The 14,219-nt window shown below is 35.3% G+C and overlaps 1 protein-coding gene across 8 annotated transcripts in view; it reads right to left on the reverse strand.

Annotated features, from left to right (window-relative positions):
• LOC306864223 (neurotrimin-like) overlaps positions 1–14,219 on the reverse strand; it is a gene marked incomplete at its 5' end in the record, with an annotated part of 340,634 nt that continues 326,415 nt past the window's right edge. For 2 of the 8 annotated variants that reach the window (XM_079408067.1, XM_079408065.1), the window contains 5 exons: positions 13–2,162; positions 8,125–8,160; positions 8,444–8,595; positions 9,245–9,365; positions 10,085–10,216. In XM_079408067.1, the coding sequence (XP_079264193.1) occupies positions 2,074–2,162; positions 8,125–8,160; positions 8,444–8,595; positions 9,245–9,365; positions 10,085–10,216 (530 nt within the window). In that variant the 3' untranslated portion in view covers positions 13–2,073. Of the gene's footprint in view, positions 2,175–2,501; positions 2,580–8,124; positions 8,161–8,443; positions 8,596–9,244; positions 9,366–10,084; positions 10,217–14,219 lie in introns of all 8 variants that reach the window. The other 6 variants (XM_079408063.1, XM_079408066.1, XM_079408064.1 and 3 more) reach the window with 6 other exon arrangements.

Consider the following 14,219-nt stretch of genomic DNA (forward strand, 5'->3'; position numbering starts at 1 on the left):
CCAGTTCTATTTAGATACAACATTTTATTATTGTAAGTCTTAAATATGAACACACCATCTCCATTAAAGGAAAAACATATGACGCAACAAATTCTTTACAATACAAGGAGTTAAAATACTTAATTTGCTCCTCTCCAGGGAACCACCAGAGATCAGTGGAACAAAATGAACTTCTCCAGGCTTGTTTTAAAGGTTGGAATATGGGAATTAAGTCAATTCTTTGCAGCAACTTTGACATGTGAACTGAATTACAGCCATGAACAGATGAGTCTTGTGTATCTGTTAATCCAAACTCTTTTCCACACAGGAACTCGCAGGCATTATTTATTGTGAAATGCTTTTTAAATTGAAATACTGGAATAAACATGGATTTCTGACTGTCCTGACAGTTTTAGTCTCAGATTTTTGAAACGTGCAAACTGTTCTTAATCTGATTGTGGTGCCTACATCTTAAAGAAAAACGGAAAGATTATGCCATAATGCTGAACAATACAAGTTTGGGGCAAGAAACCACACTGTCACCCATTAAACTGCACATACATCACATTCCCTTTCATTAACATACAACTTGTGCTTAAAATCCACTGGACTATCGATTTCCATCTGATATGTGCTTCATGATATTTAAAGAATTGTTTGTACAAACATTAAAACTGCTATCATTTACTCACCCTCGAGTAATTTCAAAACCTGTACGATTTTTTTTTCTTCCGTAAGTTGTTCTGATAAATGTCTTGGCTCTTTTACCTTTCTTTGGAAAAGCACGAGGGTGAATAAATGATGAGTTTTAATCTTTGGCAGAACTATTCCTTTAAATGAAAAAAATGGGAAACATTAGGCATACATCCAATCAAATATAGCCCAAAGAAATAAATAAAATTGAGGTCAACCAATACCAACTTCAAAAAAGAATGAGATGATGAAGGGCAAATGAGTCTTGTCTGCTTTTTCCAAAAGCACAATATTTAGACATCAGATTTCACGATGAGCAACTGCAATGAGCTGGTATCTACCATAATACCATTTGAGAAACAAATTACACAGCTTCAGAAAAAAATAGAAAACGTTGCATTGTATTAAACGGTTTCACAATTTTAGTAAAAACAAGTGTGCATATTTTCCCTTTGTACAAGTTATATATATGCATATACATACAGAGATGTTAGCAGGGACAATGTGCTTAAATAATGAACATTTAAGCGCCCGGTTTGGTTTGCGTAACTCTGGACAGAATTCAACAAAATCCATTTGAAAAACAATTGTGGTAATAAAAATATGAAATAAAACTCAACATGTATTAGAGCAGATTGCTCTTTGGGCTTTCAAGCTGGATCCAATACGTTTGCATTACACCTCCAACAAGCTCCAAATGCCAAGTTTTCCAACTTCAGTTCATACATCGTCATTCCATATATACTAAAATGTTTCCAACATCTGATTTATTACTTTGTGGAGTAAATAAGTCCAACTGTGCCATTCTGGTCATCAAACTAAAAAATCAAACAGATATGTACTGCATTGTTTTGTGTGTGTTAAAATAAAGATTAGAAGTACTCATGTTTGTGTCTTTTTTGCTGCTTATTTTGATCGGCTGTACAGTTTTATGATACAGTAACAATATAGCGACAATAAAAAAAAGACCAAAAAGGAGACATAACCTTCCTTATCACATGCCTTTGACTTGAACGCTTTCCTCCCCAATCACACTGTATTCTATATGACTTTTTAAGGGTTACAGAGTTAAATTAAAACAGTCACAAAAATAAATTAAATTAAATATTTCAAATTAAACATGCCTCTCTGTCATTTGCTTGTAGTGAATACAAATAATAATATTCAGTACTCGTATTCTGTGGGGCAAAACAGTGCGACAATTAGCAATGTAAGAGAAGTTACATTATTAAACTCTATTATAAACAAAAGAAACGCATGACTACTTTATTAAAAGGAAGTACTTGGGTACCCCATGCACATTTTGGGGCATTTTAGGTAACCCATGCACAATTTGTGACTCCAAGATGAGAGAGATGTCACACAAACTGTGATGTTTATGCACTGGAAACATCTTCGGCATCAAAACTTGAGCAAGAATTGTAGAAGTACGACGAGAAGTAGACAGGAGGGTGTGAAGACCGTTGACGTGCCGCTGTTGCCATCCTGAACTGCTCCGGGTCCTAAAGCATTGAAAAGATTCACACGTCAGGCAAAACCGCTCCGGTCTCCAACTGTGCTGTAAACTGCCTTGTTTTCATTCCTCTGACTGTCTGTAACATGGCATGAACTCTATAGAGCGCTCACCTACGCATCTGCACTTCTGATTTTATCTTACTTCCTCAATATTATCTTTCATTCATTGTCAGCCGTCAGCATTTTCTAGCTTTACAGCACTAAACCGCTATTTTCTAATCAAGTTAAAATCTATGTTAGTATATTATAGCATCTCCTATCTGTTGATGAGTTTGTAGTGATTAGTATTAATTAGTAGCTTGTGTATCACAAACCTTCCAACAAAGCATTGTTTTCAAAGGCTGTTTGCTCTAAATCGGATGAAGTCATTTCTAAAACTGAAGTCGTCTCCGCTAAAAAAGAGATTATATAACAAAACACTTTATAGAAAGACACAACATGCAATATAAGTGAGACTGTAGTGTTGCAATATACTGAACTCACTACAGTACATATTCCCATTGGTGCTATTAGGCACATATTTGAATCTAAATGAGATGTTTTGCCTAAAAATATTAATCAAGTCAATCTAGAGTATTTTGGCATGGTTCCACTGGCTCTGCTGTGGTAGTGGGTCATCTAACTGGGACGAAAGTGCTCCAGCTCGGCAGATTAACTTCTAAGCGAGGGTCTTTAGTGGTCGCATTTGTAACGTAGGAGCATCTGTGCTTCTCATTTCAAACCAGCACATCAGGTCTCCCTGTGCTCTCACCATTATTACCCTACTGTACGCCGCGTCCTTGACCAGTCAACAGCCGAGGTCAGCTGTAATTGCAATTGCTTATAAACAAGATAATCACTGGAGGTGCAGTTTAACCAGATTACTAAAGCAGAAAAGTAGAACAGATGCTTCACATGCGTTACAGACAACTATTGTATTTGCCATAGTAAAAAATGGAAACGAGAAAGTAAGAGTTGAGTATGGCAGTCTGATCAAAACTATTGCGCTCGTATTCTGATGTGATGCAATATTAAAACAATAAAGTCAAGGGATTAATTAGTAATAATACAAAAAGCATATATATATATATATATATATATATTATAATTATTATATATTACTGTTGTAAAATACAGTCCACAAGCTTAATTTCAGTACAAATGTATTTTTTTAAAGAATTAACTATTTGATTCTGCAATGATGCCTTAACTTGATCAAAATATGTTTTGTTACAAACAAAACAAAACAAAATTAAAATTAAACAAAAACAAAACCAGTCTATTTTTTTTAAAAAAGGGCCTTTTAACTTTACTTTCATGAAAGTGCCCCTATTATGGGTAATGAAAGATTCATATTTTGGTTTTGGGAGTCCCCAACAACAGGTTGACATGCATGCAAGGTCAAAAAACACTTTAATTTTCTTATAATATGCATTTATTTTTACCTTATTTGCTCAATGACTCCCAAATGATTCGCTCAACAATTCATTTTTCCAAACCCCTCCTTTGCGTGACGCTAATCTGCGGTGATTGGTCGAGATCATTTAAAACAGGTTTGTGAGTGCAGTGCTGCTTTGTGTACAGCCGTTACCGGGGAAACGGCTCTTTTTAACACTCCAAAAGCGGCACCTAGTGGCAAAAAATACATTTGCATTTTCATTCAGACCAACGTGAAAATCAAGTTTTCCCGGGTCTGCACGTGCAACAACTGGGCAGGCGGGTCAAAATGAAACGGCTAGGGATTCGTTTAAAAAAACGACTCGTTTCAATAGTTCAGAGTCGACCCTTTCTTTTGAGAGATAATAACTTTATACATGATGCACTTTCAGATTTAAAACTTTGCAGGATGTTTTCATTTATTGTGTTAAACACTGCATGGAAGGTCATTTTCAAAAATCCATAATAGGGGCACTTTAAAACAGAACATTTTTATTTTAAATTGTAATAATATATCTCAATGTTACAATTTTACTGTATTTTTGATCAAATAAATGCAGCCTTGGTGCAACAGAGATTTCTTTGAAGAACATTACAAATTCATACCCATAAAAAATTGACCCCAATTTTTTTTTAACAGCATTTTAATGGTCCTAACACAGTCGTTGTCTTATTTTTTATTTTTTTAACCCACTCTTATACTCATTTTTGGTTTTGTGAAATTCAGTTCTGTCTTAGGCTATAGTTAAGCAGGAAACAGTCACTAGTAGTCTCTGGGTTACAATTGCTTTTACCATGTCATCAGGTAAAGGTTTAGTCTGTTTCATCAAACAAGCATATGGTAACAACACCTAACATGCTAACGTTCAGACATGTTCAATGTTGAAATTCCACATGTGTGTATATTTCTATTTAAGGGTTGCACTGACTAGTCAACTACTGAGTTAGCTCTGCTAATGGCTTCTTTGATCCTGAGTCAACTACTCACAGATCACATGACTTCAGCTGTGATTGTTCAATAGAACGCAACAGCTGGGTTCCAAAGAAGAAATCCCATTCATTTTCCCCATAGAGAAATTGACTTTTGACATATACTCCTTTCAAGCCAGACCTACCATACACTCCAAATGATGAAATATGTATCTAGAAAGGCAACAAGTCTGTGTAATTCCAGTTTCATTAAAAATACAAATAAAAAATAATTGAAACATCTTGTTTGAAAGCCACATTCTCAGTGAAGAACTACATTACTCACAATCCTCCTTGGATCTACCCTTCAGAGATCTATGGTTACCATGGAAATGAGATCCAAGGCAAAAGAGCTCGTTAACAACCACCTACTCCCATGAAGCACTGCGAAAGACATATACTCATTAATTATTTATGTTCATGATTTAATCAATAATAGAATTTTATACTTAAAACTATTGACTATGGCAGTGCTGATAGCCTCGTGGGCAGAACGCCAACATATAGCGCAGTTGAGCTTTGGGTGTCCCGAGTTCGAATCCCTCCTTGTGGACCTTTTACAATCCTATCAACCCCCCCCCCCCCCCCCCCCCACCCCCTCCCACTCACTTCCTGTGATATCTCCACTGTCCTATCAAGAAAGATGCAAAGACTATTGACTATTTCATTATAAATTGCTACATTTTATTTATATTTTATTACATCTTCGTGGGTTGACTCATAAAAGTTTTAATTTTTAATTTTTTAATTTTTTTTTTTAGCTTGAATAATGTCATTTCCAACTAACAGACTAGTCTTCTTTTCTGGCCAACTAGTCAATTAGTAAAAGAGCAGTATGCAACCCCCAGTATATACATATACACAAACAGATGGAAAGTTTCATCTATTGAACAAGACTTTTTATCACTCTTGGTTGCAACAGAAGTTTGAATAATCTTTTTCGCTTTAGGTTTGGTGTGAACGATCACTATTAGAGAGCGGCAATATTCAGTCCCGACAAAACAAATGTTATGTCATGGTATTAGCATTGATGTCTATTAAATCTTCCTCTTTGATGGGCCTTTTAGACTGAAGTCTAATTTCCCCTGGATTTCGGAGAGTACGGTAGGCTTTCTTAAGGGACAGCTATCCAATTATTCTGCAGCCACAGCTTAGAGTAAATCCTGCACAAGTGTAATTATACTAATGTGAGGTTCTCACAATCAAATTCAATGCAATTAATGACTCTCCGGAGAGGACATGGTTACCAATCCCACACTTTTTTTTTTAGGCCAGACAGTGGAGAAAAGTTGGCCAGGACAAGATTTCTATTCTTGGCAGAGAAGAAAGGACAATGCAAGGACAAATCAGTAACAACCATCAACAACATATGCAGGTGAAAAATGACCCCTTACAAAAAAGTAGGAAAGACCGGAGGCAATTATAATATTTTCAATCACAAACAAGTTCGAGTAGATGATATTTATTCCACATATGCTCAGTAAAGTCTCTCTCTGCATGAAATATATAAATATATATTATATATTTATAAACTGATTATTGACAGATTGTCAGTTAAAACTTAACATATGCTAATATTTAGCAAATGTTCCCAACATTTTTTCTTAACTCTGAGATTAAATAACCTTAGTTACGAAAAACTGAGTGAATTGAAAAATAAATAAAATACGTAATGAGCATTATTTTTTATCTAGACAAAGGTTGTTCTTGACTTAGCAGACAATCAGTATATTTTAGTAAAAATATTTCAAATAATATGGGTCTCAGTTTGAGCTTTGCTTTTAAACATATTATTCAACATATTTAAAAGAATATACCATATAAAATGCAAAAATCAGTACCATAAAAAACTATTAACTATTTTATTAAGTATTAAATTAATGACATTACTGTGAGTTTTGCAGCTATTTGAGATTCACTGGTTGAAGTGTGCACTGCAATCTTTCTATACATCAATAGAACTCCAATTCTATATAATTTTTGTCTATGTAAGTGCATTGATGGTAATATTACTGTTGGCACATTCACAGTTGTATACCAAAAGACGGAAATATTGCTGAATTTTTTACACTTATGTACAGAATTATGTACACTTTCAGAAAAAAAGGTACAATAGCTGTCACTTGGCCTGTACCTTTTCAAAAAGGTACACTTTTGTACCTAAAATGTACATTTTAACGCCTATATAGTACATCTTTGAACCTTTTGAAAAGGTACCGCCCCACTGACAGCTTTTGACTTTTTTTCTGAGTGCACCATAAACCATTGTGTATTACCATGGTTACTATGTTCAGGTCAGACCATGGCACTATTTTGTAAGGGGCAATTGTACATTTAAAGTGACAGCTCAGCCAAAAATGTGAATTTTTGTCATCATTTTCCCACCATTATATCATTCCAAACCTGTAACCTGTGACTTTCTTTCTTCTGTGGAATAATACACTAGTTCTATTCATGCTACTGTAATGAACAGGGACTGAAGCTTTTAGACTTTAAAAAGAATGCAGAAGTACTATAAAAGTATCATAAAAGTAGTCCAATAGACACAAGTGTTTTATTTCAAGTGTTCTGAAGCCATACGATAGCTTTGCATGAAGAACAAAAATTTTATTTATAATCCACTGCAACGAGATTACTGTGTCAGGGAGAATTTGAGAAGCAGATCAGTCCAATTCAAATGAATGACAGAATTATCTGATTCATTCAAAATGTTCAACTCAAAAGAATGATTCTTTTATGAATCAGGCATCACTACTGCTCTCAAACTATTGTATAACTTCAGAAGACTTGGACTTCAGTGCATGAGTCATATGGACCACTTTTCTGTCCGTTTTGTCTTGTCGCTTTTCATTGTAATTTCATTGGCTAGAGAAAAGTATTAAATTTTTTTTCCTGTTCCATGGAAGTATGACTGCAAGTAAATGATGAAAATTTTCCTTTAAGTGCTTTTCTCATCAGCTGAGTAATAATGAAGCACTCACAATTCAACAAACATCAAAAGACATAATTTGACACAGACATGTACTTACAAACAGCGGATGAGAGCATGCATTGACATAATGACGCCATGCCATGGTGGAGGAAGGTTAGAGAGGAAAGAAAGTGACATAAGAGAAAGAGAAACATGTTTAGGCTATACTGTAGAAAACAGAGACCCATTCATCAACCCACAGTGACTGAAGGCAGATTGAGGCATGTCAGTACCCCGCCAATCCCAGAGCGCCAATTCAGACTGTCACTCAATGCGCTGAATATATTATTGACACTACAAAATGGGATTTTAAGCTAATAGCCCTCTTAATAGGAACAGCTAGTGGCCAATTTACAATCTGACAATCACATTCTGTCAGACGGGGCACAACAATTATATTACCCTGTTCAAATCAGGGACATTTAGTGAGCCGCCCTCGCCGATAAACTTGAGTGCCGTATCAACAACTTGGCCTTGTCACATTGTGGTTGATGTGAAAATAACCATGTTTGCATCTTCTTTGCGTATTAAACACGTTGGAACATGCTTTAGGAGGCCACATTCCCATGCACTCTACTAACCTTGCAATAGCGTCGAACTAGTGGGTTCAATTATTTCTACATCAACAAAAACAAACACAAAAACATGAATCAAAAGCAAATGAAGGAGAATCCTGAGATGAAAATCTCAAAGATTAATAGTTGAACGGGTCAGAAACTACCAAAGGAAAATTCACAGTGTTTACAGGAACGTTATCAGCGAGAAGTTCTGCTTTCGTTCAGCTTTTTTGGAACGAAAGTTTAAGCAAAAAAACAAAAACTAAAAACTAGTTGAAGAATTGTGAAGAGGCTCCACACAGACTTTAAGACTTGACTGAAACCAGCAACTACTGAAACTTACCGTATAGGATGATGCTTGTGTTAGCGCTCCCAAGTTTGTTGATAGCAACGCAGGTGTAATTGCCATAGTCTGCCTCGGACACGTTGAAGAATGTCAGCTTTGAAAATGCTCCGGCATCCTCGATCTCAATGCCATCAAAGCCATTGAAGATCCTGGGAAACAGTCAGCAAATGGGGAGACTTGAATCAGCCTGACCTTGTTTATGCTACATCAGAGCTTGCTTTGAAGCTAGAGGTTACATTTATGACAGCGTCAACATTTTCGGACGCAGATTGCGGCGGGCCTGGATACATTAAAAGGAGACAAAACTGCAGGATTGAATTACTGGCAGTGGCATGCAGAGGGACACGCACACGCGCACTTCTGCACATTTAATTATGATACAACATCGTGACAACTTATTCTTCACTTGACATCAAAGACAGTTTGAGAGATCATACTGAGACACATTCCAGCCAAAGGCACTCAAGTATTTTGCTGTTAAAAACAACTAATGACAGCATATCTAGTCATACATGTACAACTATTGAAAAGTATTTGTCCTTCACTTCACAATGTCAAATCCAATATTATACATATGACAGATAAACAGGAAATACAGAACACTCTTGTTAAGAACTAGCTGCTACTGTACACATCTAGCACAAAAGAAACTGTAAATTGAAAGAGAAATTGAGAAATTACAGAGTGTACACAAACACTGACACACATATAACACTAAGTGTTACATTAAGGGTATGGTTTTATCCCAAAGAAAGGAACAGATGAAGCAGAATATCCTGAAGTGATATATAGCCATACCTCCTGTCATCTCTGTACCACTCAAAATCTGCCTCGGGTACAGCATCTGCCTCACACTGCAGGACACCTCTCTGACCCAGGGTCACACCAACATCTCTGCCATCTGAAACACTGGGAGGGTCTAAACACACAAAAACACATAAAGGATCTCTGTTGGGGACTGTTAGTTACTTAGTGATCATCATAATGCAACTTCAAACAACAAACAAACAAGCAGACAAATTCAATATAATTTGTACACATAAAGCGGGATCAAAAGTCTTAGACCACTATTGATGATGCTTTTATTTTGCATTTCAAGACTTTTATTTACAAATTATATTATCATTTTATATTCTAAAATGTCAGTTTATTTACATGTTTAAATGAATAAGTAAATAAATAAACAGATGAATGGATAAATACATAAACTTTGTACACAAAGTGGGGTTCAAAAGTCTTAAACCACTAGTTTTATTTATTTATTTATTTATTTTAAGACATTTTGCTGCACATTATATTATAATTTTATATTTATTTCAATAAAATCCTAAAAGTCTCTGTTTATTTACAGACAAATAAATAAATAAATACAGATCATTTGTAAAATAAAGTGGGGTTCAAGTCATTACATTTCATTACAAATTATATTAGAATTTTAGATTTATTTAAATAAAATCCTAAAGATTTGTTTTTAAATGCAAATATTTGTTTATAAAATGAATAAATAAATAAGTCCATAAGTAAGTAAATAAATAAATAGAAATAAAATAAATAAATCTTTTAATAGTCTTTTGGTCCCCACTGTATGATGCATATGTATGTGTAGCGCATGTTGATTTAAATTCACACTAGACTTACAGTTGACTGTGAGCTCAACAGTCTGTGTGTCCACTGCAATGTCGTTGGATGCGGTGCATTCATACACTCCTGCTCTATATCTGCTGATGAAGGGAATCTCCAGAACCTCGTTGTCTGAGCTTAGGCTGTCATCTGAACAAGAAAACATTCAAATATGACTAAAAAAGTCATGATCTGTATTAAAGTTCTCAAAGAGAGAAGGGTTGTCTATGATTCTTCAAAACACAACTACAACAAAAACAAATGACTTGATTGGTTGAAAAGGAGTCTTGATCCTGAAACAACAAAGTGTTACTTGGGTAAATCACATCATGCTGCATGTGTCTCATTATCACTGAAGAGCTGAAATGTGTCTGATTTCCCAGTACTTTGCTTGGGTACAATAAACCACACTGTAGAGCATGTTGATGCCGTTCTTTGCCAATCCAAACCTCATCTTCCCTGAAATACTGATGCTCTGATGTATTTATAGTCACTTGTGTCCTATTGTGGGAGAAGGCGATACTAGAGATATGAAATTCAATTCAAATATGAGTCTCAGTCTCTGCGCAGCTGCTTTGAAGTGTTCGCATACACACCGGAGTCAAACTGCTAAAACATACGCGCCTTTTCATGTTCACGAAACCCAGACTGGGGGGAAAAAAAAACGTTGGTGGAAAGGGATCCATGATGCAGTTCTCAACGTCAAGCCGTAATACGCGGTTGACTTATATAAATAAATATAGTCCCCAATGTAGTTTCTGACAGAAAAATAACACACTGCATTCACTTAAGTATGTTCTGAAAGACAATGTCTTACACCTGGGAGAGGCTGTTAACGAGAAAGAAAGAGGCACTTCCTTTAACCTGATGAGGAGTGTCAACAGAGCGCTCTGGAGAAAGAAGCTCATTACCGTTCAACACCGCACACACCTCGCTGCACTGAAAAGCAGCTTGAAGTCTACTCAAAAAGACACTTGTATAATTTTATTGTTGCATTGTTTAAAAAGATTCCGGTTTATATTCAAAAAATCAACTACACCTTCAAAACTAACCAATTTGCAAATTGAGCCACAGAAGGAGAGTTTCTTCTTCATTGAAGATGCTTCCCACTGAAAAGTGCATGTTGTTGATGTTGTAAGCTTTATGAAAAGCAAAACATTGCTGTTTGATACCTGGTCCAGCAGAAAGGAAATGTGGTGCTTTGGCATCAGGTGTATTGTGGACTGTCTTCCATCAAAGTGAAGATTGACAAAATGGGACCGTTTATTTCCATCAGGGGCTTTGGGTTTCACGGCTGCCATGGAGGATTGTATCAACGCGAAGTACTTGAAGACTGACATCTCAGGTTTTTTTCTTCATCAATACACTCCTGAAGCACATTCATTATGGATGTCTTACATAATGCAACCGCTATTGTATATTCATGACCCCCGATGGCATTATAAGTGTTAGTCAATAGTGTGCCCAGGGTTTGATTTGTGATATTATCACAAGTTAAAATCAACTGCCTCTTGAGCTGAAATGGTACAAGTATCGCACCGGGTGTCATAAAAAATAGAAAAAGCGCCAAACAACTCTATTAATGGAGAAACCAAAGCCACAGAAATAAAGCAGGCTGCCATCCACAGCCGCATCCTCAGATGGCATTCTCACTGATGAATACTGCACACAAAAATGACAACAGCTTCTTCAAATCTCCATTTGCAATCCAAAGTACACAAACACTTTTGTATAGAACTAATTACATTCTGAACATTTTTCTGTTAGTGACATCATATCTTATCCAAAAGATTTAGTTAGTTTTGGCTGAAGCCCTAAGTAGAAATGAAAGCAGATATTCACAAACAGAATAACATTTTAAGTTATTAAACTATCAGATGAATAAATGAATAAATAAACAAAAGACAGTTTCGATCCATTTTCCAATCAATCAAATGTGATACAGCAGGACTGTAAAGTTGAAGGTGTAAGTTGGCCCAAAAATGTGTTTTTTTTTGGTTAACTATAATAGTCAACATTTGAAGTGGCTCAAAACCTTTCATCAAAGTTGTCCTAAAACCTAAAAGCAAAAGGCATTCTTGTCTTAGGACAACTTTGATTAACTTTTTTGATCAACTTCAAATGTTGACTACTATAAATAAAAGTGAATGGGGTCCAAAACAACGTTGCACTCTATTGCCTTTAAACGTATGGACAAGGAAAAGCAAAACAAACAAAATAACCCTGAGACATTTTTCAAAATATTTGCATATCAAATCTTATATAATAGTTAATAGATATGAACGACTTCAGATTTTTTAAAGTCGACTTTTATGTGATGAAAGTCGAGTCGAAGTTGACTAGTTGCTGACGACGTCATTAATGAACAAATAAGCCTGGAGCTGAGAGAAGTCTTAAATAAGTCTCTTCTGCTCAGAAAGCCTGGATTTATTTGATCCAAAGTAGGCCTACAGCAAAACAGTACAATTTAGAAATATTTTCACTATTTAAAATAACTTTTCTATTTGAATATATTTTCAAATGTAAATTACTCCAGTCACACAATCTTTCAGAAATCATTCTAATATTCTGATTTGCTGCTTTAAAAAAAAAAAAAAAAAAAAACATTTATTATTATGATGATGTTGAAGACAGCTGAGTAGATTTTTTTCAAGGTTTCTTTGATGAATAGTAAGTTCAGAAGAACAACATTTATCTGAAATAGAAATCTTTTGTAACATTATAAATGTCTTTATCATCACATTTGATCAATTTACACCATCCTTGCTAAATAAAACTATTAATTTATTTAATTTATTTTCCAAAATAAATCAAATAAAATAATAATAATACTGACTCCACACTCAACTGTTTTAAATAATAATATTAATAATTAAAAAAGGTTTGTTGAGCATATTAGAATGATTTCTGAAGGATCGTGTGACTCTGAAGCCTGGAGTAATGATGCTGAAAATTCAGCTTTGATCACAGAAATAAATGACATTTTCCAATATATTCAAATAGAAAGCAGTTGTACATAGAAAAACTGTATTTTGGATGAAATAAATGCAGGCTTGGTGAGCAGAAGAGACTTATTAAAAAAACATTATATATATATATATATATATATATATATATATATATATATATATATATATATATATATATAAATAACATTTCTATCCCCCTCACTTCTGAAATGATGGCTACGCCCCTGCCTTGTGCAACTCTATGGCATATGACACAGGACTGCTCTATTGCTCCTATAACAGCGTATTTTTATCTGTTCTTTCATCTTTGGTCGTTATATTTCTCACAGATTTCTGCTCGTTCTTAATCAAATACAGATAAGTAGCACAGTAAAGATTACATTCATATGAATGAATTCATTAGTGAGAGCGATTGCGTGTGTGAATTAATTCTACCTGACAGCGTCTCTCTACTAGTAGGGAAGCTGTGGGATTTAGTTATTAAGAAATATATGCTTGAACTTTTCAGTTTCTAAGCTATTTTATTGAGAAATCACAGAACAGTGTTGACAATACATTTCCGCGCTAAATGATTCTGTGCACGCGATCTGTGCGTGATGTATTGTACGTGCTACTGTCTGAAGCCTATGTGTGTGCGTTACAGTGCAGCAGCGCATTAGATTAGAATGGCGATTAATTTACCTTTACAATAAGCTGTTTAAAACGTGCATTCTCCCATTCAATTTCGAGCATCCAGTAATATAATCACACGTCTTTTGGAACGCTTTCAGAGTATGAATTAATTTGTAATTTGAACTGTTTGGAAGCAGAGCGTAAATGTGGATTTCTTATCCTCTTGCGCCCTCTATAGGACCAGTGACTAGTCGACGTCAAGCTTAAAGCGTCATGGCAGAGCACTGAAGTCGACTAATCGGTGCAACCCCTAAGTTATAATACTTGCGCGTTTCAAAAAGCAGTTCGTGGAGAGAGTGAAGACTGGGAACGCACCCTGTTTGTTTTCTTTATTTTACAAAAGCACAAAGTTTAGTTGTTATTATGAGTATATACAAATAAAAGTAGACCCCTTACAGATTCAAATGGTGTATTGCTCTTATCTGTACGATCAAAAATGGCAGAGTAATCAAGCTCATTTCGGCCTTATCAGGAAAATCTACCACAAGACATGCCACCGCGGGCGTCGACCC

This window comes from Barbus barbus, assembly GCF_936440315.1.
Source record: "Barbus barbus genome assembly, chromosome: 45".
Taxonomy (NCBI): domain Eukaryota; kingdom Metazoa; phylum Chordata; class Actinopteri; order Cypriniformes; family Cyprinidae; genus Barbus; species Barbus barbus.